The sequence below is a fragment of the Mesoplodon bidens genome (genome assembly GCF_964165515.1).
Source record: "Mesoplodon bidens genome assembly, chromosome: 19".
Lineage (NCBI taxonomy): Eukaryota > Metazoa > Chordata > Mammalia > Artiodactyla > Ziphiidae > Mesoplodon > Mesoplodon bidens.
In genome coordinates, this window is record NC_138179.1 from 9999044 (window position 1) to 10026872 (window position 27829).

At 39.3% G+C, this 27829-nt stretch overlaps 1 protein-coding gene and 1 long non-coding RNA gene across 2 annotated transcripts in view; one reads left to right on the forward strand and one right to left on the reverse strand.

Moving 5' to 3' along the window:
- The window catches only part of LOC308606943, a 13966-nt gene extending 9866 nt beyond the window's left edge, over nucleotides 1-4100 (reverse strand). The window contains exon 1 of the long non-coding RNA XR_014013923.1: nucleotides 3782-4100. This is a non-coding gene — a long non-coding RNA (uncharacterized lncRNA). The remainder of the gene's footprint in view (nucleotides 1-3781) is intronic.
- Nucleotides 1998-27829, forward strand: SLFN11 (schlafen family member 11). The gene is made up of 5 exons (XM_081218437.1): nucleotides 1998-2171; nucleotides 11380-12443; nucleotides 13364-13492; nucleotides 22346-23069; nucleotides 23947-27829. The coding sequence occupies exons 2-5, from the start codon at nucleotides 11381-11383 to the stop codon at nucleotides 24728-24730; spliced, it is 2700 nt and encodes an 899-aa protein (XP_081074563.1). The 5' UTR covers nucleotides 1998-2171; nucleotide 11380; the 3' UTR covers nucleotides 24731-27829.

Below are 27829 nucleotides of genomic sequence, written 5' to 3' on the forward strand. Positions count from 1 at the left end.
TAGAATCACCTGGGAATCTTAAAAATACAGATTCATTGTTTGCTGCATCGTGTCTGGGGAGAAGCCTGAGAATCTGCTTTTTTTGTTTGTTTTTTTCTCTCTTTAAAAAAATTTTTTAGTTTATTTTTATTTTTAAAAAAATTTTAGAATCTGCATTTTTTTTTTTTTCAGCCTCTAGCTGTTGTGGCCTCTCCCGTTGCGGAGCACAGGCTCCAGACGCGCAGGCTCAGCGGCCATGGCTCACGGGCCCAGCTGCTCCGCGGCATGTGGGATCTTCCCGGACCAGGGAACGAACCCGTGTTCCCTGCATCAGCAGGCGGACTCTCAACCACTGCGCCACCAGGGAAGCCCTAGAATTTGCATTTTTTAAAAGTGTGCTGAAAGGTTCTGATGAGCAGCCAATATTGGGAACTAATTATTTGGTTGTAGTGTAGAACCTGATAGTTGACAGTTTTTCTTTCCTTACTCATTTCAAAGATGGCTATCTTGATTAAACACATTGCCAGCCACCTCCCGGCAATGAGGAGGGTCTTTTGTTTTTGAGAGCTTGGTTGATTTCATAACTGACCATTTGGGTTGCTGGACTTTTTTTGTTTGTGTTTTGTCTTTTTTTTTTTTTTTTTTTTTTTTTTTTTTGCGGTACGCGGGTCTCTCACCGCTGCGGCCTCTCCCGCCGCGGATCACAGCCTCCGGACGCGCAGGCTCAGCGGCCACTCCCGGACCGGGGCACGAACCCGCGTCCCCTGCATCGGCAGGCAGACTCCCAACCACTGCGCCACCAGAGAAGCCCCTGTGTTTTGTCTTTTTTGGTCACACAGCTTGTGGGATCTTAGTTCCTGACCAGGGATTGAACCCAAGCCCTTGGCAGTGAAAACACTGAGTCCCAATCACTGGAGCGCCAGGGAATTCCCCGTGGGTCGCTGTTTTTCGCTTTTTTTAAAAAAAATGTCTTCCTGTTTTAAGTTCCTGCCCTTATGTTTCAAGTTCACCAATAGGGAGCCTGCCAAACTCTAAGCTCCCATCCTCCACCCCAGAGAAAGCGGAACCTCAGGCCAGCATGTTTTCTTTTTCTCTCTACCCACAACCTTGTTGTGTGGCCCCAGGTCTGCTGTGTATTTCCAGATCCTGTAAGTAATAACCCTTTATTTTTTTCAAAGGTTCCTGATGGTTATTGCTGAAGGGTGTCTCGCAGTCATAATAAGAACCAGAGGGGCCAGTCAATTCCCTTTGGTGCACAGCACCTTTTCTCAATATTAAAAATGATTGCTAAGTCCATACTGTAATAATTTTTGCAATCTATAAGGATGGCTACCCAAAAGAAACCAAAAAAGAGCTCCAGGGGATTGTGATTTGTGTAGGCTGTAGAGGGAAGCTGAAGATCAAAGTAGTAAGCAAAAGAAACTTAATCAAAACAATACAGTATTAGCAGTCAATAACAGTATTAATTAATAGTTAATTAATTAATTAGTTAATAACAGTATTAGCAGTCAAATCAATAACAGGAAACCCAGCAGCAGTTTCAACAGGATTTAACTGCAACTGTTGGGCTTATAGAGGCTACCAGAAAAATTAAGTGAGAAGGTCAACGAGATGCACTGCTTAATTACCTATCTGACTCTAGCACTGCTTTCTTTTCCTTATTGCATTAACATTTCTCGAGTAATACAGGCATATTGTACAAAATAACAATTCCTCCTTCCCTTACCATCTTTCCCTTCCAATTCCACTCCCCAGGGTGAAATCCTTAATAACAGTTTGATGTGTATCCAAACAGGTTTTTCTGTTGCCTTGTTCTCCAAGAAGTTTAAAGTTTCAAGCCAGAACTAACTCGCTTTTCACCTACGTATTAAAAGGACAAATTTCTATTGATAGAAAGGCAATATTCAGCTTCCTCCCCACCCCCCCCCTCGCCCTTGAGGCAGGAAAGACAGCCCCTAAGAGGGAAGTGCCAGAAGTAGTTTTCTGAGAAACTGAAACCTAAAAGACAGGAACACGTTTAACTTTGGTTTCAGGAAACCAAGTTTAAAAAGGCGGGAACATTCTCGTTTCCCTTAAGGAAATAAAAATTTCTCCTGGGCTTGCTTTTGTTAAGCTGCAGATACCCGAATAGGTCAGGACTCAGGTGTTTTCTCTTCAGCACCCAGACCCTAAGGAATCTTCTAATTCCCAAGGTAAGTAGAGACTACCTGGAGAGACCCGAGCCATGCCTGTTCAACAGAAAAGACAGGCTGAAAAAAAACGACCACAGATAAAAATCCACCCTGCGGCTAGAGACCCTTCCAGATATATCTACTTTAGGCAAGAGAGGCTGAGGTGGACCTGTTATGCCCACATTTTTCTTAAGTGAAATAGACAGGAGAACTGGCCCTTAGATGGGACTCACATTCTAGCTGAGGCCGGGGATGCAGGATTCCAGCCAGACAACCTGACAGAGGTCTGAGACAGTGCTGTAGAGAGTTATAAGGTGGACTGATCAACGAACTATCTGGAAACAAACTTTCAGATGGGACAGGGAGGATCTAGAGTCTTGGCGGGAAGGGGTGACTGTGACAAAGGATTCTTTGTCAGGTACCCAATTGGTTGATCTCTACGGAAAGGGTTTTCTTGTTTTTCATAATGTATACACTTTCATTTTCAGAAAAAAGCTTTAAAATATATTGACCCGGAAGCTCTGACCTAGTTGGATTTTCCAGGTTATTATTTGCAAGTGTGTCAAAAATTCATTTATTCTGTTTACCAACATTTATTAAAGCACTGGAAAAGCACTTGCCCAACTTTATTTTTTATTTATTTAATAGAAAGTTCTCTAAGTCTTTTTATTATTATTACTGAGATATAACTGACATGTAACACTGTATTACTTTAAGGTATACAGTACAATGATTTGATATATGTATATATTGCAAAGTGATTACTACAAAAAGTTTAGTTAACATCTGTGACCACACAGTTACATTTTTTTCTTATGATGAGAACTTTTAAGATATACTCCTTTAGCAACTTTCAAATATACAGTAAAGTATTCTTAACTGTAGTCACCATGCTGTGCATTATATCCCAGGACTTATTTATCACTGGAAGTTTGTACCTTTTGACCACCTTAACACATTTCACCCTCCCTCCCCTCACTTCTGGCAACCACCGATCTGTTCTATGAGTTCAGTTTATTGTCATTTTTTAAGATTCCACATATAAGTAAGATCCTACAGCATTTGTCTTTCTGTCTGACTTATTTCACTTAGCATAATACCCTCAAGGTCCATCCATGTTGTCACAAACGGCAATATTTCCTTCCTTTGATGGTTGAGTAATATTCCATCATATATACACGCCACATTTTCTTTATCTACTCATGGACAATTATGTTGTTTCCACATCTTGGCTATTGTGAATAATCTTTTTTTAAAAAAATTTTTATTGGAGTATAGTTGCTTTACAATAGTGTATTAGTTTATACTGTACAGCAACTTCCCAACTTTAACAAGTTGCTTCTTCTAATCTTTTTGGAGATAGGGCACGAATGAATGTAAAATTATGAATAATTCAGCAAGTGGATGGTTGAGAAACATTTACCACTCTATAATAGGAAAAAAATCATCTGTGATAATAGATACTTATTTTACTAGACACAGGCAACACCTACAGATATTCTGGGTATTTTGCAGACATCAATTGACATACTCATTTTTACAACATAAATATGCTTTTATTACTGCAGCCATAGATGTAAGATGATTTTTTAGACCCAAATTAAATGAGGACAACTAGAGAGTATACTTACAGCATTGATGTGGGGAAAAGAAATAAGTCAGAGGAGGTCATCTAATCCTGAGCAGGTCATAACTTCTCTGGTTTGAGTCTTCATCTTTGAAATACAAGATAGCATAATGCCTGGGGCAGACAGAGCCAGGTCTGAGGTTGTGGGTCTCCTCTGTCCAGAGTCTGATTGTTTGTTTGTTTGTGGATTCCAATTTTCTCAGCCCCGGGGACTCATAACCCTTCCCCATTCCATTCTTCCTCTTGGGCCCACACGCAGGGGCTCTGCTTCCCTTCTTAGACTATCATTTCCCAACCTGCGCGCGCACGCACGCTCAAGAAACCGGCCCGGTTGGGGCGGGGAAGCAGGAAAAGGCAAACCAAAGCGCCAGCTGGAGGAGGTGCAGGGCGCAGGCACAGAGCCGAAGGGCAGGAGTGCGCAAGTGCGAGCGGTGAGCTCGGGAGGGAAGGACCCGTGTGTGCGTGTTGAACAGGGGAGAGCGGGACGCGCGCGCGCGCGCGCGTGTGTGTGTGTGTGTGTGTGTGTGATATGTTACCTTAAGACTCTAAGATTATACACTAATATGTATAAAATAAATAACTAATGAGAACCTGCTGTATAGCACAGGGAACTCTACTTAGTGCTCTGTGGAGACCTAAATGAAAAGGAAATCCAAAAAAGACGGGATGTATGTATACATATGGCTGATTCACTTAACTTTACAGTAGAAACTAACACAACATTGTGAAACAACTATACCCCAAGTAAAAAATAAATAAAAATCCAAGAATTTCGTGAAGAAAAAAGACTCCAAGATTAAAGACTCAGGGGTGTGTGTGTGTGTGTGTGTGTGTGATGTTGCCTTAAAACTAAGATTACAATACCCCCCCTGCTACTCTTCTTAAATAATGCTTCTGTATACCTTTTTGCTACTCTTCTTAAATAATGCCTCTCTAGAATACTTTGTAAATATATATTATCAAACAAATGTTTGTATTTGAGATAATTTTGACTTTCTATTAATGTTCCTATGACTTTTTTAGTAATTAATGGTTTTTCTTGTATTGTCTAATCTTGTATTCTGGGCTAAACCCAATTTGGGTCTGTGTGTGTGTGTGTGTGTGTGTGTGTTTAATAATAGCAATAATAATAAACTTAAATAAGTACAAAGAACAAATCTAAAAAACTCTTCTTTTGTTATCCCCAATTTTTGTTACTCCATTACCTCAAATTGACAACTGCTGGCATCTTGCCATAGTTACTTCAAGCTTTTAAAAAATTCAGTATGTAAAATATTGTAGATAAGTTTGAGGTTCTCTTTGCCTTCTATTTCCAGTTTCATTTTTCTCTCCTTTTCTCAGAAGCAACCAACATTCTGAGTTTACTGTATATCTTTTACACTATTTTTAACACACACTGTTTTACACATCCAGGAATAATATGTAATATTGTTGTGTGCATTTTCAGCTTATTTAAATTGTTTAATTTTATATGTATATTTCTGCAACTTGATTTTTTAACTCTACATTTTGTTTCTGATATCTATGTCATTGTGTGTGTGTTTTCGTTTATTCTCTTCAAGTGGCTCACAATATTCCTTTCAGCAAATATTACCATGTTTCATTTCCTTATTTCATTATTGATGGACAGTCTATTTCCAAAATTTGGTGTTACAAACAGTGCTAAAATGACTGTTCTTGTCTCCTTGCACACATTGTTTACCCATTCATCTGTTGGAAAACATCTCGGTTGCTTCCAAATTTTGGTAATCATGAGCAAAGCTACTGTAAACATTCATGTGCAGGTTTTTGTGGACATAGGTATTCAACTCTTTGGGGTAAATACCAAGGAACACAATTGCCAGATCATATGGTAACAATATGTTTAATTTTGTAAGAAGCAACTAAACTGTCTTCCAAAGTGGCTGTACCACTTTTCATTCCCACCAGCAATGAATGAGAGTTCCTGTTGCTCCACATACTCATCAACTTTTGGTGTTGTAAGTGTTTTGGATTTTAGCCATTTTAATAAGTATGCTGTGGTAGCAGCTCACTGTTGTTTTAATTTGCAATTCCCCAATGATATATGACGTGGACATCTTTTCACATACTCCTTTGCCATCTGTGTATCTTCTTTTTTTTTTTTTTTCTGGCCACGAGTATGGCTTGTAGGATCTTAGTTCCCCAACCAAGGATCAAACCCAGGCCCGTAGCAGTGAAAGCGAGGATTCCTAACCACTGGATGACCAGGGAACTCTCCCATCTGTATATCTTCTTTGGTGAGGTGTCTGTTCAGATATTTTACCCATTTAAAAAATTGGGTTGTTTTATTGATGAGTTTTAACAGTTCTTTGTATGTTTTGGATACCAATCCTTTATTAGATATATGTTTTAAAGAAATTTTCTCCCAGCCTGTGGCTTACCTTATCATTTTCTTCAATGTCTTTTTTTTTTTTTTTTTTTTTTTTTTTTTTTTTTTTCAGTACGTGGGCCTCTCACCGTTGTGGCCTCTCCCGTTGCAGAGCACAGGCTCCGGACGCGCAGGCTCAGCAGCCATGGCTCACGGGCCCAGCCGCTCTGCGGCATGTGGGATCCTCCCAGACTGGGGCACGAACCCGTGTCCCCTGCATCGGCAGGCGGACTCTCAACCACTGCGCCACCAGGGAAGCCCAATGTCTTTTGCAGAGCAGAAGTTTATAATTTTAATGAAGTCCAATGTATCAGTTCTTTTCATGAATCATGCTTTTGGAGTTGTATCTAAAAAGTCACTAATTACCAAACCTAAGGTCACCTAGATTGCCTCCTATGTCATCTTCTAGAAGTTTTATGGGTTTGCATTTTACATTTGGGTCTATTATCCATTTGAGTTAATTTTTGTGAAAGGTATAGGTCTGTATCTAGACTCATAGTTCTGCATGTAGATGTCCATTTTTTTTCTGCACCATTTGTTAACAGGACTCTCCTTTATCCATTGAATTGCCTTTTCCCCTTTGTCAAAGATCAGTTGAATATATTTGTGTGAGTCTATTTCTGCACTGTCTTAACTGTTCCACTGATCTGTTTCATCAACATCACACTGTCTTTATCACTACAACGTTATAGTAAGTCTTGAAGTTGGTTTGGTCAGTCTTCTGACTTTGTTCTTTCAATATTGTGTTGGCTATTCTGGGTCTTTTGCCTTCCCACGTAAACCTTAGAATCAGTTTGTTGATATTCACAAAATAATTGCTGGGATTTTGATTTGAATTGCACTGAGTCTATAGATCAAATTGGGAAGAACTGATTTCTTGACAAGATCGGATCTTCTTATCCATGCACATGGACTATCTCTTCGTTTCTTTAGCTCTCCTTTGATTTCCTTCAATAGAGTTTTGTCATTTTCCGCCTTAGAACTTGTATATGTCTTATTAGATTTATACATAAGTATGTCATTTCTTTTTTGTTGTTGTTGTTCTAATGTAAGTGACATTATGTTTTAAATTTCAAATTCCAGTTGTTCATTGCTGGTATGTAAAAAAACAATTGACTTTCGTATACTAATCATGTATTCTGCAACCTTGCTATAATTGCTAATTAGTTCCAAGGGTTTTTTTTGTTTTTTTGTGGGTTTTTTTGGTTTATTCTTTGGAATTGTCTACAGAGATAATCATGTCATCTGTGAATGCAGACAGCTGTGCTTTTCCCTTCCCAATCTGTTAACCTCTTATTTCCTTTTGTTGTCTTAATGCATTAACTAGGACTTCCAGTACTATGTTGAATAAGAGTGGTGGAGGGGATATGCTTGCCTTGTTCCTGATCTTAGTGGGAAAGTATCCAGTTTCTCACCATTAAGTGTGATGTTAGTATAGATCTTTTAAAGAAATGTTCTTTATCAAGTTGAGGAAGTTTCCCTCTATTCCTAGTTTGCTGAATTTTAGAGTTCTTTATATATTCTAGATTTGGGATATTTGTCAGGTATGTGATTTTGCAAATATATTCTCCCAGTCTGTAACTTGTCTTTTCATTTCCTTAATAGGAGGTTTCGCATGGCAAAAATTTTAAATTTTTGATGAAGTCCAATTTAATGATTGTTTTTCTTTTACAGATTGTGCTTTGGGTATCCTCTAAGAGCTATTTATCAGGCCCTAGGTCCTGAAGAGTTTCCCCTATCTAACCCTTTTGTTTGTGCAGAGTTCTTTTTAAATAATAAAAATGCTAGGACCTTGGGATTAACATACACACACTACTATATATAAAATAGATAATCAACCAGGACCTACTGTATAGCACAGGGAACTCTGCTCAGTATTCTGTAATAAACTATATGGGAAAAGAATCTGAAAAAGAGTGAATATATGTATATGTATAACTGAATCACTTTGCTGTGCACCTGAAACTAACACAACATTGTAAATCAACTATACTCCAATAAAATTTAAAATAAATAAATAAATAATAAAGATGCTAGTGGCTTGTCTAAAAAACAAAAACCAAATAAGCAAAAAGCAAAACAAACAAAAACAAAACTCTCAATCTTGTTAATTAATCAAATAATTGCTTTTTAATTTTCCAATTTCCTTCTGCCCTTCCATCTATTATTCCTGTTCTTTTGTGTTCCTTTGCAATCTGGTTCTTTTTCTAAGTTCTTTCAATGTTGATGAGAGTCACTCTGTTTAAATTTTTCTCTCTTACCAATATAGGGATTAGGGCTATGGGTTTTTCTCCACATATTGTTTAAGCCATATCGTGGTAATCTGATGGGCCCTAAACCATACATCTCCAGCAGTCAGATTCTTTGTGTCTCTCACAGCAGTTAGTGTGCCCACGGTGGACGCTCATTGAATGTTTCCTGTGCTAAAAAGTTAATAAATGAAATGTTTCTATGGCATGCTTCAGTATATAATCAAGCAAGAGAGAAAAATGACTGTAGGTTGCAACACAACCCTGAGAGTTTTAAGAGCCCTCTCCTCACTATGGTACTGTTGAGTTTTATTGATTTGCTCAATCACTCCCAAATACAAGTTTTTTTTTGACACCATAAAATCTTAGAATCCACTGATCCTTCTTTTTCCCCATTTCTCAGATCCACCTTCTGCCCTGGCCATCTTTGTTTTCCACCCTATCCACCTAAGAATGCATAATCCAAAAGTTCACACTTTCTTACTAATGATCTAAATTCATATGCCCTACTTGCCTTTAAAATTTTTTTGGAGGCAAAAGTTTTCTTTTTTATGTCATGAATAATTTCAAACTTACAGAAAAATATAGAAAGCAATATAATGAACACCAATATGTCCACCACCCAGTTAATAGATGAAGTCAATTTTAAAACTTCTTATTATGGAAACTTTTCAAATATGCACAAAAATAGAGAGAAGGAGAGAATAGGAGAGTGAATCTCCATTTATCAATCACCCACCTTCAATAATCATTGATCTTTTGCCAATAATTTGTACCACTAACCACCCAGTTGCCCAAGCCAAAACCCACTTACTAAATTTTAATCTTTTCTCCTGATCTCTATCTGTTCAATACAGAGCCATGTTAATTTTATTTTCTAATGTCTCTCAGATATACTCACATCTCTTCATTCCCATGGCCCCTACTGTGGCCCAGGCTACCATCATCTGTCACCCGGATTACTGCAAAACCCTCCCTACTGGTTTGCTCCTCTCTAATTAGTTCTCCACCTGTAATTAATAATGTGCCCCCCCTTAATAATTTATCATCCAAAAAAATTAACTTTTTGGGTGTGCAGCTCTATGAGTTTTAACACATGAATAGATTCATATAATTACAACCACAATCAGGAAACAGAACAGTTTCATCACCTCAACAAATTCCTTTGTTTTATCCCTTTGTAGTCACACCCTTCCCTCCCCATAACACTTGGCAACCATTGATCTGTTCTTCATCATTAATGTGTCTTTTAAAATGTCTAGGGACTTCCCTGGTGGTCCAGTGGTAGAGAATCTGCCTTCCAATGCAGGTGACACGGGTTCGATCCCTGGTCAGGGAACTAAGATCCCACATGCCTCTGGGCAACTAAGCCCGCGTGCCGTTACTGAGCTCGTGTGCCTCAGTGAGAGAGCCCACGTGCCAAAACTACAGAGACCACACACTCTGAACCATGTGCACCATAACCAGAGAGAGAAAACCTGCATGCCACAACTAGAGAGAAGCCCATGTGCCACAACAAAGAGCCCATGCCACAGCGAAAGATCCTGCATGCCACAACTAAAGACCCAATGCAGCCAAATAAATAAATAAATAAATAAATAAATAAATAAAATGTCTATGTGTTCATGTCACTCCCTTCCTTAAAATCCTTCTTTGGCTTTCCACTGTTGTAAGCAGCAGCGCTTTTCTAACTTTCAAGTCTCCTGTTTCACCACTTCCCATCTCCCATCCTCTGTCACTCTTTTTTTTTTAGCTCAGTGTAAATTTTTTAAAAAATTTATTTTATTGAAGTATAGTTGATTTACAATGTTGTGTTAATTTCTACTGTACAGCAAAGTGATTCAGTTATACATATATATATTATTTTTCATGTTCTTTTCCATTATGGTTTGTCACAGGATATTGAATATAGTTCCCTGTGCTATACAGTAGGACCTTGTTGTTTGTCCATTCTGTATGTAATAGTTTGCATCTACTAATCCCAAACTCCCAGTCCATCCCCCCCCCGCCCCTCCCCAGCAACCACAATTCTGTTCTCTATGTCTGTGAGTTGGTTTCTGTTTTGTAGGTAGGTTCATTTGTGTCATATTTTAGATTCCACATATAAGTGATATCATACGGTATTTGTCCTTCTCTGTCTGACTTCCTTCACTTAGTATGATAATCTCTCTAGGTCCACCCATGTTGCTGCAAATGGCATTATTTCATTCTGTTTTATGGCTGAGTAGTATTACATTGAATATATGTACCACGTCTTCTTTACCCATTCATCTGTCGATGGACAATTAGGTTGTTTCCATACCTCGGCTATTGTAAATAGTGCTGCAATGAACATTGGGGTGCATGTATATTTTCAAATTATCGTTTTCCCCAGATATATGCCCAGGAGTGGGATTGCAGGATCATATGGCAACTCTATTTTTAGTTTTTTGAAGAACCTCTATACTGTTCTCCAAAGTGACTGCACCAACTCACATTCCCACCAACAGTGTAGGTCCTCTGTCACTCTTAAGGTCTAGCCAGACTGAACATGTCTCTACCACTCCAATACACTAATCCCTTTGATGATTTCAGGCCTTCCTACATACTTTTCACTCTGATTGTAATGCAATAACTCCTCCTAACCTCAGATTCCTTCACGTGGCTAATTCAGATCTTAGTTTAAATGCCCTTTCCTCCAGGAATCTTCCCTGTTCATATTAGGTTGACTGTTGCTGTTTGGTGCTTCTTTTCAGGGTATGTATCACACATTACTGCAGTTACTCTATTCAATGTTTCTGTCCAGACTGTAAGCTTTAAGAGTCAGGGCTATGCTTATTTTTTATTTACCACTTAATTTCCAGCCCCCAGCACTTAGCAAGAACTCAATAAATATTTTTAAATAAATTAATAAATGCACTTTTGTGTACTTTGCAATCTACTTCTTCATCAACATGATATGTATTTTAATGGTTTCAATTGCAGAATGAACATGGAGGAACATAATTCATCTTTGGTGGTAGAATCATCTTACCCAGACTTGGTCATCAATGTAGGAAAAGTAACTCTTGGTGAAAGAAACAGAAAGGAGCTGCAGAAAATTCAGAGAGAGCAAGAGAAGGCAAAAGTTATAAAAGCTGCATGTGCTTTATTAAACTCAGGAGGAGGAGTGATTCAGCTGGAAATGGCAAACAACAATGAGCATCCTGTGGAGATGGGACTGGATTTAGAAGAGTCTTTGAGAACACTTATTCTGTCTTCAAATTTGCAGGCTTTCTTCAAGACTAAGCAACAAGGGAGGTGTTATTACATTTTTGTTAAGTCTTGGAGCAGTGACACTTTCCCTGAAGACAGTTCCTTTAAGCCCCGCATTTGCAGCCTGAGTTCTTCGTTATACTGTAGATCTGGCACTTCTGTGCTTCCCATGGATTCAGGAGAGGCATTCAGTTTCCTGAAAACCAAGAAAATAAATGCAAAAATCTTGGGGAAAGAACCTTTTGGTGAAGTTGTCAAGGTTATACATCAAGATCTCCATAATTCGGATCCTACTTACCTAATTTTCCAAAAAGACCAGCTTGAATACGGTGAAATCGTGCCTTTTCCCGAGTCTCAATTCATAGAATTTAAGCAGTTCTCTACAAAACACATTGAAGAATATGTGAAAAACAGAATTCCAGGGTACATGTCTGCATTTGCAAACACTGAAGGAGGCTATCTTTTTGTTGGAGTGGATGATAGGAGTAAGAAAGTTCTGGGATGTGCTAAAGAAAATGTTGACCGTGATTCTTTGAAAAAGAAAATAGAAAACACAATACACAAATTACCTTGTGTCCATTTTTGCCAGTCTCAATGCCAGATAGATTTCACAGTCAAAATCTTGGATGTGTTAGCTGGGGGAGAGCTATACGGCTATGCTTGTGTGATCGGAGTGAAGCCATTCTGTGGTGCACTTTTCTCAGAAGCTCCCTGTTCCTGGATGGTGAAGGACAAGGATATTTGCAAACTGACAACTCAGGAATGGGTAGGCATGTTGATGGACACAGATCCAGGTAAGATGGAGAAAACTCCCTCCCTGTCCTTTCTACCTCTTTGGAACCTGTATATTAAACAGGTTTCCCTCTGTTTCCTATGACTTTGAACTTCTCACACACACTAAATTCTGTGTTTTTTGAATCTTCAAGTACCCTACTTTCCATACATGAGAAAATTTTGTTGGGTGATGAGAAGCCCACATGAAGTATCTTATAAAAGGTAATTTCCCACATCAGATGAAAAGAAAATTGTCTGGGGATGATTGCCTTGCAGTGGTGTATTGGAACTGGCTCTTACTGGCTCGAGAGCCATTTGTTAACTTTTCAGGAATGTTTTGAGCCAGTTGTTAAACAGTCATTGCTAAAAATTAAGTTTTATAAACTTACAGTTCAATAAATTATATTTAAAACAAATTTAATAAATACAAAACCTAATGATTTACTACATTTTAAGATTATCTATACGCGTGAGGTTATTTACATCTACTGTATCTGTATGATGGAAATACTATAAAATGGTGTATTACGGTGCATGTCTTCCCAACTCTGCATTTAGTGACATCATATTGATAGCTTAAAATTGTCCATGGTGGGAATATATGCACCACAGATATATGCATAGATAGGTGTACTAAAAGAATGTGCTATGTACCGTAAAAGAAATTCAAACAAAATGATAGCCAGAAACAGAGGGTGAAGACATACTGAATGGGAAACACATTCAAACTTCCAAATAACATCTCTTTTATGATGGATTTGGCAACTTTCATATGCAGTGAAGGCACTTGTCCATACAGGGTGAATGGGGTGTTATCTTGCCATTATGTCTCAAGTCATACCTAGACAGTCATATAATACACCCGCTCGCAAGGTCTTTTTCAGTGGTGAAGAGATGAACTAACATGGCAGAATAACGTGAATTTCCCTTCTTTGTTAAGATTTTACATGGCTGTGCAAAGACTTTGAATCTCAGCTGAGTCTGTCTAGCGGGCCTCCTCTTAGCAGACCAGTGTACTCCAAGAAAGGCCTGGAACATAAGAAGGATCTCCAGCAACGCTTATTTCCAGGTAGTAACTATGGTTTGCCTACTTGACACCAGCCAGTTTCTATGTTAGGATAAGGGGAGATAAACTGTTATGTTTGTTATTTAAGGTCCTGAAAGTACACTCTGCAAAACCTATGTGTGCAAGGTGATAATGCTACAAGCATATTGATGATAAGTAGTTTAGAAATGAACCCTCACTGACCTCATTAGCTGAGGCAATACCACATATAGAATCGAGGAACACTGTTGCCCTTAAAGACCTTTCGGTCTTGTAGTTCTCAAATAGGACTGATCATCAGTATTTCTGGTTACTTTAAAAAGTACAGATACCTGGGCTTCCCTGGTGGCACAGTGGTTGAGAGTCCGCCTGCCGATGCAGGGGACACGGGTTCATGCCCTGGTCCGGGAGGATCCCACATGCCACGGAGCAGCTGGGCCTGTGAGCCATGGCCGCTGAGCCTGCGCGTCCAGAGCCTGTGCTCCGCAACGGGAGAGGCCACAACAGTGAGAGGCCCGCGTACCGAAAAAAAAAAAAAAAATAGTACAGATACCTGCTCCCCACTCCAGACTTCATAAATTAGAATACCTGAGGATAGCACCTTATAATGTGTATTTTTTCAACAGGATTCTGACACTCATCCATATTGGAAACTTTTTATCTAGTTGAACTAGAGGCATACATTGCACTAGGAGCAAACAATTGCCCTCCTCTGCCGAATTTTCCAGAGGAGTGCAGGAAAAATAAGAAACAAGAATATGAAACAAGAATAAAGTTTTAAATCAAGATGGAACACAAAACAAATAAAATGAAGATCAATTACAACATCCATGAACATGTTTTGGGTTTAGGAGAAACAGTCGTGTAAAAGCGTGAAATCACGTTTCAGAACCAAGGACGGTGCCTGTCCTCTGCTCTCATCCTTTGCTCCCACCATGATAGGCTTTAGCTATGAGTCCATTGTTGTCCTCTTTCTACACTTCTGGAGAGGAAGAACCACTTGATCAACTCTATAAAGTAAATCAATGGCTTATCTGGCACTAGAATCTGATGCATAAACATCCTATATATGTGTAAATATCTATTGAGGACCATTGAGTTAATAAATAATGACTGTTCAATTTAAGATTTTATTTTTCACCTTACCTAATTGAGGTCTTTGCATTTGCTTGCATATCAAATTTATATTTTAAAAACTGTCCACAATAAACAGTATTAGATCCAAGAGTAAACATAAACATTGGTAATTACTCTCTAAACTCAGTAAACTCTGTTTTAGTAGAGCTTATTATCATGGAATAAATTATATCTAAAAACAAAATACTGGGCTTTATCCTCATAGAGTGATAACCTATTATTCTGGTATAAAAAAAATCAATTTTCCAGGAATTGTACCAAACATTTGAGGAATAGACACTTCCAACACTATTTAAACTTTTCCAGAGCCATAGAAAAAGAATGAAAATTCCCAGGTTATTTTCAAAATGGGAGTAACAGTAATTGCAATACTTGACAGAGATAGCATAAAAAAGAAAAATTCAGACTAATTTTACTTGTAAATGAAGACACAAAGACAGAACTCCAAGAACGAAAGGATGGATAAAGATTAAGAGAGTTATTACTATAATCCATAATTTCTATACATTTATGCAGAAAAAAATGTATGATTGTCTTCTAATATACTGAAAAAGTTTTGAAAAACATTAATATACATTTTGATTTTTAAAAGACTCCATAAAATATGAACCCATAGGGCTTCCCTGGTGGCGCAGTGGTTGAGAGTCCGCCTGCCGATGAAAGGGACGCGGGTTCGTGCCCTGGTCCGGGAGAATCCCACATGCCGTGGAGCGGCTGGGCCCGTGAGCCATGGCCGCTGAGCCTGTGCGTCCGGAGCCTGTGCTCCACAACAGGAGAGGCCACAACAGTGAGAGGCCCGTGTACCGCAAAAAAAAAAAAAAGAAAAGAAAATGAACCCATAGATACTTTTCTTTAAAGATATTTAAAATTATTTTTTTTACTTTTTTTTATTCAAACAAAGTCACAAAAATTATAATCATCCTCATCAGTTCACTCAGTCCCATGTAGTCCCAGCTGCTCTGCGGCACGCGGGATCCTCCCAGACCGGGGCACGAACCTGCGTCCCCTGCATTGGCAGGCGGACTCCCAACCACTGCGCCACCAGGGAAGCCCCATGTAATTAATTTTTTTATCTTGATCTTTTGTTAGCACTTTTATGAATTCATCAGTTTTCCATTAGAGTTCTGAAAATGCTTATTCATTCAGTTCAGCAGTATAGTCAATTACCAGAAACCTGCACTTGTCAGTCTTTTCCATGAATTCCTTGAAGATGAAACCCTTTTATAGGAACATTTTTGCAAAAGCATCAGAGTACACCCAGAACTATCTGTAAATGACAAAAGACTTAAAAATGACCACAGTTAATTATTTGATGAAAGTTCATAATAATGCAATTGACAAGGAAATTTAGTTATTTCTGAGATACACATTTTAAAGTAATAACTAGAATTATGCTTTATAACATTATAACAGAACATATAAGATTTTTAGGAATTTCGTGTAATGTCTGAAACATTTATATTAACATATTTCCATACAAATAACCCAAAGAAAGTTTAGTATTAGTTTTTTGGGTTTTGTTTTTTTAATTTTTAAATTTTATTTATTTTTTTATACAACAGGTTCTTATTAGTCATCAATTTTATACACATCAGTGTATAAATGTCAATCCCAATCGCCCAATTCAGCACAGCACCATCCCCACCCCCCCACAGCTTTCCCCCCTTCGTGTCCATACGTTTGTTCTCTACATGTGTGTCTCAACTTCTGCCCTGCAAACCAGTTCACCTGTACCATTTTTCTAGGTTCCACATACATGTGTTAATACACGATATTCGTTTTTCTCTTTCTGACTTACTTCACTCTGTATGAGAGTCTCTAGATCCATCCACGTCTCAACAAATGACTCAATTTCGTTCCTTTTTATGGCTGAGTAATATTCCATTGTATATATGTACCACAGCTTCTTTATTCATTCGTCTGTCGATGGGCATTTAGGTTGCTCCCATGACCTGGCTATTGTAAATAGTGCTGCAGTGAACATCGGGGTGCGTGTGTCTTTTTGAATTATGGTTTCCTCTGGGTATATGCCCAGTAGTGGGATTGCTGGATCATATGGTAGTTCTATTTTTAGTTTTTTAAGGAACCTCCATACTGTTCTCCATAGTGGCTGTAACAATTTACATTCCCACCAACAGTGCAGGAGGGTTCCCTCTTCTCCACACCCTCTCCAGCATTTGTTGTTTGTAGATTTTCTGATGATGCCCATTCTAACTGGTGTGAGGTGATACCTCATTGTAGTTTTCATTTGCATTTCTCCAATAATTAGTGATGTTGAGCAGCTTTTCATGTGCTTCTTGGCCATCTGTATGTCTTCTTTGGAGAAATGTCTATTTAGCTCTTCTGCCCATTTTTGGATTGGGTTGTTTGTTTCTTTAATATTGAGCTGCATGAGCTGTTTATATATTTTGGAGATTAATCCTTTGTCCGTTGATTCATTTGCAAATATTTTCTCCCATTCTGAGGGTTGTCTTTTCGTCTTGTTTATGGTTTCCTTTGCTGTGCAAAATCTTTGAAGTTTCATTAGGTCCCATTTGTTTATTTTTGTTTTTATTTCCGTTACTCTAGGAGGTGGATCAAAAAAGATCTTGCTGTGATTTATGTCAAAGAGTGTTCTTCCAATGTTTTCCTCTAAGAGTTTTATAGTGTCCGGTCTTACATTTAGGCCTACCTCCTAAAGATTTATTTTTTTAATTAAATTTTATTTTTTTAATAAATTTATTTTATTTCTTTCTTTTTGGCTGGGTTGGGTCTTTGTTGCTGCACACAGGCGTTCTGTAGTTGTGGCAAGTGGGGGCTACTCTTCATTGCGGTGAGCAGGCTTCTCATGGCGGTGGCTTCTCTTGTTGCGGAGCAAGTGCTCTAGGCATGCGGGCTTCAGTAGTTGTGGCACACGGGCTCAGTAGTTGTGGCAACTAAGCATGGGCTTAGTTGCTCCGCGGCATGTGGGATCTTCACGGACCAGTGCTTGAACCCGTGTCCCCTGCATTGGCAGGCAGATTCTTAACCACTGTGACACCAAGGAAGCCCTAGATACTTCTTTAACATTATACTTATACCTATATATCTATATCTATCAATATCCCCCAAAGACCATTATGTCAATTGGGAGATATTAGAGGCATTCTGTTAAATTTGGGAACAAAACCATCATTGCACTGCTACAACTTCCGTGCAATATTAATTAGCCAATGCAGTTAGATAAGAGAAAGAAATTAGAGGGATAAAAATTGAAGAAGATAGGACTATATTCTAGAGAGCCTAATGAAAAACACTATAAACAATAAAAGAATTCAGATTGAATATAAATAATTGTATTAATAGAATTATATGAAGCATATGTCAAAATTAATATGCAAAATTCAGTATCCTGCTATAACAAACAAATCAAAGAAAATATTTTCTTTAGCAACAAAATTTTTTCAACAAAAAAAATTTTCAATAGCAACAAAAATTTAAAATAACTAAGATAAACCGATCTGAGAAAAAATTTAAACAATATTGAAGGACACAGAAGAAGGATAAAATGGAAGCACATGTCATGTTCTTGAAAGGAAGAAAGCTGTCAGTTTTCTCTAAGTTATTTTATAAACTTAATGAGATATCAATTAAAAAAACCCAAGAGATTAACTTAATCTAAACAATCTTATCCTAAAGTTCCAGTGGAAAAATAAACAAGCAAGAAGAGCCAGGAAATAAAAACCTGAAAAAGAAGAGCAAAAAGAAGGGCTATCCAGATATTAAATCATTACAAAGCCTCAAATAAAAATAGAGTTGTATTGGCATATAACTAGATCAAGGGTACAGGATAGAAGGTCCGGAAATAGTTGCAAACACATCAGAATTTAGTTCGTGATGGAATTGACCTCTCAAGTGGAGAAGAAAGGATGTTTCAATAAAGAGATATTGGGAAAACTGGGTGGCAATTTATTTTAAAAAAGATGGATTCACGCTTTATGACATATACCAACATAAGCTCTAAATCGATCAAGAATTTTTAAAAAATTAAAGCCATAAGTGTTCTAGAAGAAGACATTTGTAAATGCCTTTATACTTTTGGCATGAGGATTAGAAAAGTCAAGATTCAAAATCCAAAAGCCGTGAAAGTAGACTGATATATATGATTACATTAAAAGATAAGCATTGTGCATGGCTAAAGCAACTAAATAGAAAGTCAAAGGGCCATTGACCAGCTAGGAAAAATATTTGCAACTCATATTACAAACAAAGGGCCAATGTCTTTAATATATCAATATAAACAGCTTCCAAAAGTTGATAAGGATAAAGAACAACTTAAAAGAAAAATCAACGGGGCTTCCCTGGTGGTGCAGTGGTTAAGAATCTGCCTGCCAATGCAGGGGAAAGGGGTTCGATCCCTGGCCGGGGAAGATGCCACATGCCGCGGAGCAACTAAGCCTGTGCGCTACTGAGCCCACGTGCCACAACTACTGAAGCCCGCGCGCCTAGAGCCTATGCTCTGCAACAAGAGAAGCCATTGCAATGAGAAGCCCGTGCAACACAATGAAGAGAAGCCCCCGCTTTCTACAACTAGAGAAAGCCCGCGCACAGTAAGGAAGACCCAACACAGCCAAAAATAGAAACAATTAAATTAATTAATTGAAAAGAAAAATCAACAAAGTCAGTTCAGAGCAAATACAATTCAAATGGCTTTCAAACATTTGAAAAGATGCTTAATATTAATCAAAGTAAGAGACTTGCAAATTAAAACAAGCTATCATTTTTATCTATTGGATGGTAAAAAATTTAAAAATCTGACATCTTTTATATGCTGCGCTATGGGGAAACAAGCCTTCTCGTACATTACTGGCAGGAGTGCATATTGGTACAACTCCATTGGAGGACAGCTTGGTAATATCTATCAGAATTACAAATGCATTTACCCTTTTACCCAGTAATCCCACTGCTGGGACTTTATTCTTTATATATACCTGCATGCATACAAAATATACAAGGTTACTCATTGTAATATTCTCATAATAGCAAAAGGTTGGGGGGGAACACTCAAGAACCCATCAACAGGGACATATGTCACATCCATAAAATGGCATGTTAGACAACTGTGGGAAAAAATAAGGAAGTTCTTTATGTACTGATATGGAAAGATCTGGACAGTTTGCTACCTATTGTGTAAGAAAGGGGGAAATATTGGCTTGTATTTGCACAGAGAAGTTTTGGAAGACTAGCTGAGAAACTGAAGAAAAAAAGGGTCTGTGTTAGAGGAGTAGGATGGGCTTGGGAAGGGAGGAAATGGAGTGAATAGAAAGAGGAATGTTTTGGTATTTGGACTATGGGACTGTATTACCTAATTAAAACCATTTTTTGAAGCAAATTTTCACTTTCAGAGACGACTATCATTAGATTCTGAGCTCTCACAGTGGTAACTAATCAGTTCGGTTTTGGTTTTGCAACTGGACTCCAAGTACTAAGAATAGGGATGTCCTCATTACATTAACTATTACTATTGATTGACAATAGTTTAGCTTCAGATTAAACACTGTAAATCTTTCTTTTGAAAAAAATGCAATGACTGAAAAGATATTTTTTCTATACCTGGAGTGATGGGTTCTAGAGAAAGTCAGGGGTGAGAGTAGTAGATCAGATTCAACCAACCCCCAGCGACCTTCATCCTGATGTCCTAAACTGTTAGGAGCCCTCACCTGACTTCCTGTAGTTGGAAAACCATCAGTCTGGACACTTCAGTGCTCTGTTTTTAAAGATTTCCCTCGATCACCTACTGTATAGCACAGGGAACTCTGCTCAATATGCTGTAGTCTAAATGGGAAAAGATTTTGAAAAAGAATATATACGTGTATATGTATAACTGAATCACTTTGCCGTACACCTGAAACTAACACAACATTGTTAATCAACTATACTCCAATATAAAATATTTTTTAAAAAACCACATACACACACACACAAAAAGATTTCCCTAGATCCATGAAGAGATTAGTGCCTAGTATGGATACAAAGTTCTGTGGGAACTCTGAGGAGAGAACAGACATGGGAGTTCTAGAAGAAATGAGAGGAATTTATCAGGTGACAAAAGTAGAAGAGGGCATTCAAGTCTCAGGGCACACCTACACAAAGGCACAGAGGCCCCAAGTCACATGGAGAGTGGTGACTACTCTGGTGCACGTGGCGTGGTGGACATTCATTGACACCTAGTCTGGCCCCTATAATTGGTTAAGTGCCATGTGGAATATCCAAGAAATGAAAGGGACACTTCTTGTCTTCACATAATTTCCTTAGGAAGCATGTCCCATTATATAATTAAAGAAAAATAAGACCAACTTGACGATGAGGCAAAACATATTTGCTATGAACATCAAATGCTTTAGTGACATTGTCCATTTAGCAGGCAGGGGTAGTCTGTGTGGCTTGCAAGGCCACAGTAGAGACAACAGAGGGTCTGGTGTCTGAGACAGCACTGGGTCCAGATGCTGGCTCTGCCATTTCCCAGTGGTGTGACCATGGGCAAGGCACTTGACCGGTTTGAGTTCCCATTTACTCATATGAAAAAGAGAACAGTAAGTATATCTGCCTTGCAGAATTGTGAGAACCATAGATGTGTGCAAACTCCCTGGTGCAAATGATGTGTTTTCTTATTTTATACTTTTCTTATTTTATACTTCCTTTGTCTTCTAAAGCTGCATTTTAAACATATCCTTATATTACCCTATTCCATCCATTCCAAGATGCATGTTTTCCCCAGCCTTTTAACATCTCCAAAATCTGGATGTGTCCCATAATAGAGTCCATCTCCTACGCACCATCATCCAGGTTGCAGGCAAAATCAAGTTGTGCAAACACCTGGTAGAAGTGAGGGAGCTCCACCACAAGGAACAATAGACGACTACCAATGAGATATGGGTAATTTCACTGGAAATTAACCCTACAGATCCAGATTCTGGTATGTGATCTGACATGACCACAGCAGGATGACAACAATCTCTTCATTTTTTCCCTCCCTTTGGAACAAATGATCATTGACATAAGTTTAAAACCCTACAGTGCAAGCTTATTCTCAGGTCACAGCATTGTTCCTTGCTCCTTCATGACAAAGGGTAGACTTGTGATAGATGCATTATTACATAGATCTGTGAGTGAGTGATGCTTCAGGAGAGTTATCTCAGAGTCTAATCTTAGGATCTCCCAGTGGAGGGCTGCACAGAGGTCTCTCCTAGTAAAGTTTTCATAGCTCCATCTTCTCCACAGATATTTCATGAGCACCTTCTTCCTGGGAGGGCTCTTCCTACCTCCATCAATGGGGACTGTTAAGGGACATTTTGAGATTCAGGTGCTTTAAGAGTAGAAAGGGAAAGAGAACTAACATTTCTCAAGCAGCTACAATGAGCAGATACCTTTATGCTATTTCATTTATTCCTCACCACAAGAATGTGCTATTTTTGTACATGTGGATTTTTGTTTGTTTTATAGATGAGGGAACAGAGTCTTAGAGAGGTTAAGGAATTTTCCAAGGTCATAAACGTGATAAGCACAAAGGCTTAGATGAAGGGTGTCAGACTTTTCAAGGCTTCTTTTCTTTCACTGTAATATAATAGTATTGGCAAAAGAATGTATACAAAAATAAGTAACATCATAATTAATAAAATTAATTATAATTAAGGGTAAGTAGAGTAATTTTGATTAATTACAATTAATCATTACAATAAATGTGATTTTTGCCACTAAATTTCTAATTCTTTCCATATCTAGTGCTACCAGGATGTCTGAAATATACTCCCAAATCCCTCTGGAAGGAGCTGTCTTCACAGAATGAAGGTTTGGAGGAATTAATAAATAGGCAAATATATCCATTCTCCCAGGGAATTTTAATCCTTTCTAGAAGCTGGGCTGTGGACCTGAACTTGGAAGAGAAGCAAGCAGTCATCTGTGATGCTCTGCTGATAGCATGGAACAGTCCCCCCATTCTCTACACCATTCTCAGGGAGCAGGATGCAGACGAGCAGTCCTATTGCACCAGCACCGCCTTCACTCTGAAGCAGAAGCTGGTGAACATGGGGGGCTACTCTGGATATCTGTGTGTCATTACCAAGGTCCTCCACCTGAGTCCTGAGAGCAATGCAGAGTCCTCAGAGGGTGTAGCATCCCTGATTGAGTACCCCAGGTCCTATTACTTTGCAAACACTCAGCAAATGGAAGCTTTGCTGCAGTCCCTCGTGATTGTCTTGCTTGGCTTCAGATCTTTCTTGAGTGACCAGCTTGGCTGTGAGGTTTTAAATCTGCTCACAGCCAAGCAGTATGAGATCTTCTCAAAAAACCTCCACAAGACCAAAGAGTTGTTTATCCATGGCTTACCTGGCTCAGGGAAGACAATCATGGCCGTGAAGATCATGGAGAAGATCAGGAATATGTTTCACTGTGAGGCAAATGAAATTCTCTACATTTGTGAGAACCAGCCTCTGAGGAACTTTATCAGGTAAGCAGTTGGATCTTCTTTTTTTTTTTGGCCGCGCCCCATGGCTTATGGGGATTGAACCCAGGGCCACGGTAGAGAAAGCACCCAGTCCTAACCACTGGACAGCCAGGGAAGTCCCAAGCAGTTGGATCTTATTGTCAGCAAATGAGGTTCAGTCTAAATTCCCTCCGAATCACCTTGTTCCTTTTTTTTTTTTTTTTTTCGGTACGCGGGCCTCTCACTGTTGTGGCCTCTCCCGTTGCGGAGCACAGGCTCCGGACGCGCAGGCTCAGCGGCCATGGCTCACAGACCCAGCCGCTCCACGGCATGTGGGATCCTCCCGGACCGGGGCACGAACCTGCGTCCCCTACATCGGCAGGCGGACTCTCAACCACTGCGCCACCAGCGAAGCCCCACTTTTTAAAATTATTATTATTTTCTTTTTTTTTCAATTAATTAATTTATTTATTTTTGGCTGCACTGCGTCTTCATTGCTGCACACAGGCTTTCTCTAGTTGCGGCCAGTGGGGGCTACTCTTCGTTGAGGCGCTCAGGCTTCTCCTTGCTGTGGCTTCTCTTGTTGCGGCACTCAGGCTCTAGGGTGCCCAGGCTTCGGTAGTTGCAGTGCGCAGGCTTAGTAGTTGTGGCGCATGGGCTTAGTTGCTCCATGGCATATGGGATCTTCCCGGACCAGGGATCGAACCCGTGTCCCCTGTATTAGCAGGTGGATTCTTAACCACTGCACCACCGGGGAAGTCCGTGAATCACCTTGTTCCTTGAGAGTAAGATGATAAAATGATCTGTGACAACAGTGTCACATTCCTAGGAGTATGATAGAGTAATTTTTCTCCTTTATTGACTCAGAGAAAACCTGAATGTGTCTTTTTAATTTTTACAGTGACAAAAACATCTGCCATGCAGTGACCCGGAAAAACTTCATGAAAAATGACTTTAAAAAGATTCAACACATCATCATCGATGAAGCTCAGAATTTCCGCAGTGAAGATGGGGACTGGTATGGCAAAGCGAAAACCATCACTCAGAGAGACAAGGATTGCCCAGGAATTCTCTGGATCTTTCTAGACTACTTTCAGACCAACCACATGGAGCACAGCGGCCTCCCTGCTCTCTCAGCCCAGTATCCAAAGGAAGAGCTCACCAGAGTGGTCCGCAACGCATATCAAATAGCCAAATATTTACAACACGTATTGCAGGAGGTCAGAAAAAATCCTCCACCTAACATCCCCTTTGGGTCCCTGCAGATGCATCTTGAAGCTGAAGGGGCTCAGGGTGTTCAGGGAACCTTAACTATGAAGCGAAACTTGACTCTGAATGAAATAGCGACACATGTGGCAGACACTTGCAAGGTTCTCTTTGAAAGTGGCTATTCTCCCAAGGACGTCGCTGTGCTTGTTAGCACCACAAGAGATGTGGAGCATTACAAGCAGGAGCTCTGGAGAGCAATGAGGAAGAAAAGGGTAGTGCACTTCACCGATGCGAGTAACATGTCAGGTGATGCCATTGTGTTGGACAGTGTCCGAAGATTCTCTGGCCTGGAAAGGAACATCGTGTTTGGGATCCATCCAAAGACAGTTGAGCCAGCTATCTCATACAACATTCTTGTCTGTCTGGCATCCAGAGCAAATCAACAGCTACATATTCTGTGGCATCATGATGTTTAGGAAGAATTCCAAACCAAAACAAGATGAAGTGATTACTATGTAAATGTCCATAGGTGACAATCTGCTTGGTATTGGGAGAAACTTCTCTTTTCTGTTCATAGGTCAGCTAGAGATTTGGGCAGAGCTGACACACAGAATTTGGAACTTTCCCTCTCTGGCTCTCTCCTTTCAGGGATTCCTCCCCTACCTCCTTTCAGCAGCTATTGTCCCAAACTCTGTCCCCGATTCTTCCAGCCAGAATGATAGTGGTTTTCTGAAGGAGCTTTAACCACCCTGCACAGCACAGACTATGACCCACCCTGCGGTTAAAAACCATAAAAACAATACGCTCATCCTGTGGCCATTCTTTCTTCTAAGTTTGGACCTCCACAGTGCAATATTTTGTTTTTTAAAATTTGTCCAGGGTTTATATTTATCTGCAGAAGGGTGGCCTGGTAGAAACTACCTTGGCCATACCAGAAGCAGAATTTTTGGTTTCTGAATTCTTGACATTTCTCTTTGCTGTATTGATCCAGGACTTGGGAGATTCCCAAGATAATTCAAACTGTGACCAAGTGGGCCTTAATAATTTTTGAAACAGAGAGCACTGATACAATTATTTAATCCTTTAAAACTGTAATCTCCGGGCTTCCCTGGTGGCACAGTGGTTGGGAGTCTGCCTGCCGATGCAGGGGACGCGGGTTCATGCCCCGGTCCGGGAGGATCCCGCATGCTGCGGAGCGGCTAGGCCCGTGAGCCATGGCAGCTGAGCCTGCGCGTCCGGAGCGTGTGCTCCACAGCGGGAGAGGCCACAACGGTGAGAGGCCCGTGTACCGCAAAAAAACACAAACAAACAAAAAAAACCCCTCTAATCTCCAATTTTTTTTTTTTGCCCTCAGAATAACCCAGATCAAGCTTTAATTGTGATAGTAAGCATTAATTGTCATTTTACTGAGAAATTATAGGTCATTAGAAAACAAAAATAAACCCGTTTTCTCTGGCTTTCAGTGAGAGATAGCATTAGAAACCAAAATCTGGTTCTAAAGATACACATAGGCCATTAAGTAAACGGAGCTAGGAAAGATGCAGTCTTTACAGATCAACTTCTCAACTCAGCTCTACGTATTGTTCTATAACATATCAACTTAAATTTTAAGTCAAGTACATTCTTGAACTCTATTTTTCCCCTTTTATATTTTGGTGGGCTACTGTTATGGACTGAATGTCTGTGTCCCTCCGGAATTCATAGGTTGAAGCCCTAACGTTTAGTGTGGCTGTTTTTGTAGATTTGTGAGGAAGTAGTTACAGCTAAATTAAGTCATAGGATGGAGCCTTGATCTCATAGGATTAGAGTCCTTATGAGAAGAGACACCCAAGAGCTCTCTCTGTCCCTCTCTCTGTGCACACATAAACAAAAGGTCATGTGAGCACAGAGAGAGATGGTGGCCACCTCCAAGCCAAGAGAAGAAGCCTCAGAATGAAACTAATCCTACTGACACCATGATTTTGGACTTCCCAGCATCTAGAACTATGTGAAATAAATTTCTGTGTTTAAGCCACCCAGTCTGTGGTATTTTGTTATTGCAACCTGAGCAGACTAATATAGTCACAGAATTATTCTTTGAACTAAAACACATCAGTGTTATCACTTAATACTAATACAATGACTTATTTTTCTATTTATACAAAACATTTAAAAAATGTTTCTAATCTAAAAAATAACAATAAAATATTTGTATAACAAATGGAAATTTAAACATTACATGACTAATATTCCACATATTAGTAATCCTAGTCTACTGATTTCCTCCATATTACAAGTTGTGAATTTTTCTGCCTGTCTTTTTCCTATCTGTGTTTACTCATGGAATTCCAGCATCTTGCCTTGAAACCATAGGCTCTTCTAACTTCAGCAAAATAAAATATATCAGCAAAATAAGGAAAAAAATGTTCTTTCTTCCTGACTACATTAAATCAGATACAACTCTGCTCCAAACAGTTATCCTTGTAAATGTTGTTTCTAATAAGTTGGTTCTGTAAGATCCCTGGACTTGAGTTGCAATGTCTGTGAAAGTAATTCTTTAGAAGTCTAATTCTGGAGTGAAGACTGCCACCACGTCCTGCCGCTGTCCACTGCACAGGGGTGGGGTGTTGCTCCAGACCTTGCTTCAGACGTGTAAGCTCCCACACCCATTAAACCATTGATGTGTCTGTTGCTGACCCTGGGCTCTTTCTTCAGTCTTGAAGCTGGACAAGCACAGCCATTGTAGGCCTGCGGGGTGCAGCCCAATAATTGGTGGAGCCAGCCAGGAGACCGAGGAAACTCCCATGAGCGCCAAGATGTCAGAAAATACAGGATGGGGAATGGAAAGTTGCAGGGGCCGTCCACCAGCGTGTGGGGCCCGAAAGTTGCAGGGGTGATCCTGAGGTGGCTGTCCTTGCTGAATGGGGTCTCCCAAGAGATCTGGAGAATAATGGCCTCCAACGGCTCTGCTATTGTATCAAATGAGCATATTGTATCAAATGAGCTAAGCTATCTTTCTAGAAGGAGCTGGTATTTCTCTTGTGCCTTTGAGATATAAATGATCTACCTGGGCTCTCTGGAACTTTAATCTTATGTGATCTCTAAGAGTAAAGGAGAAAAAATAGCTTTTAGGTAAACTCTATAGAAATAATTATGTTTTGGGAATGTCTATTTAAAGTAGTCTCTCTAGATTTTGGTAACTTGAAAATAAAGTTGAAAGAAGAGAATTCATGGGTCATTTCAAATAGGATAAAATATTAATTGCTGGACGAGTCTAAGTTAATCTACCTTTGCCCGCTTAGGAGAGGAAGACTCAAGCATTAAGTTTTCCAATCAGGAAGTGCACAAATACTTGCTTCTTGGTTTTTGCCAGAGATTAAGATTTTCAAGGGTTAAGGTTATAATCAGTCAAAATTCCTGTAACCAAGTTTCTTTATTGATTACATTGTGATTAGGTGTTTAATTGTGCCTTTTAAGTCTTTTGTCATTTGTAGACAGTTATTGTTGTACTCTAATGTTTTGGCAAAAATGCTTCATCTTCAAGAAGATTCATACCATTGTAAAGCAATTATACTCCAATAAAGATGTTAAAAAAA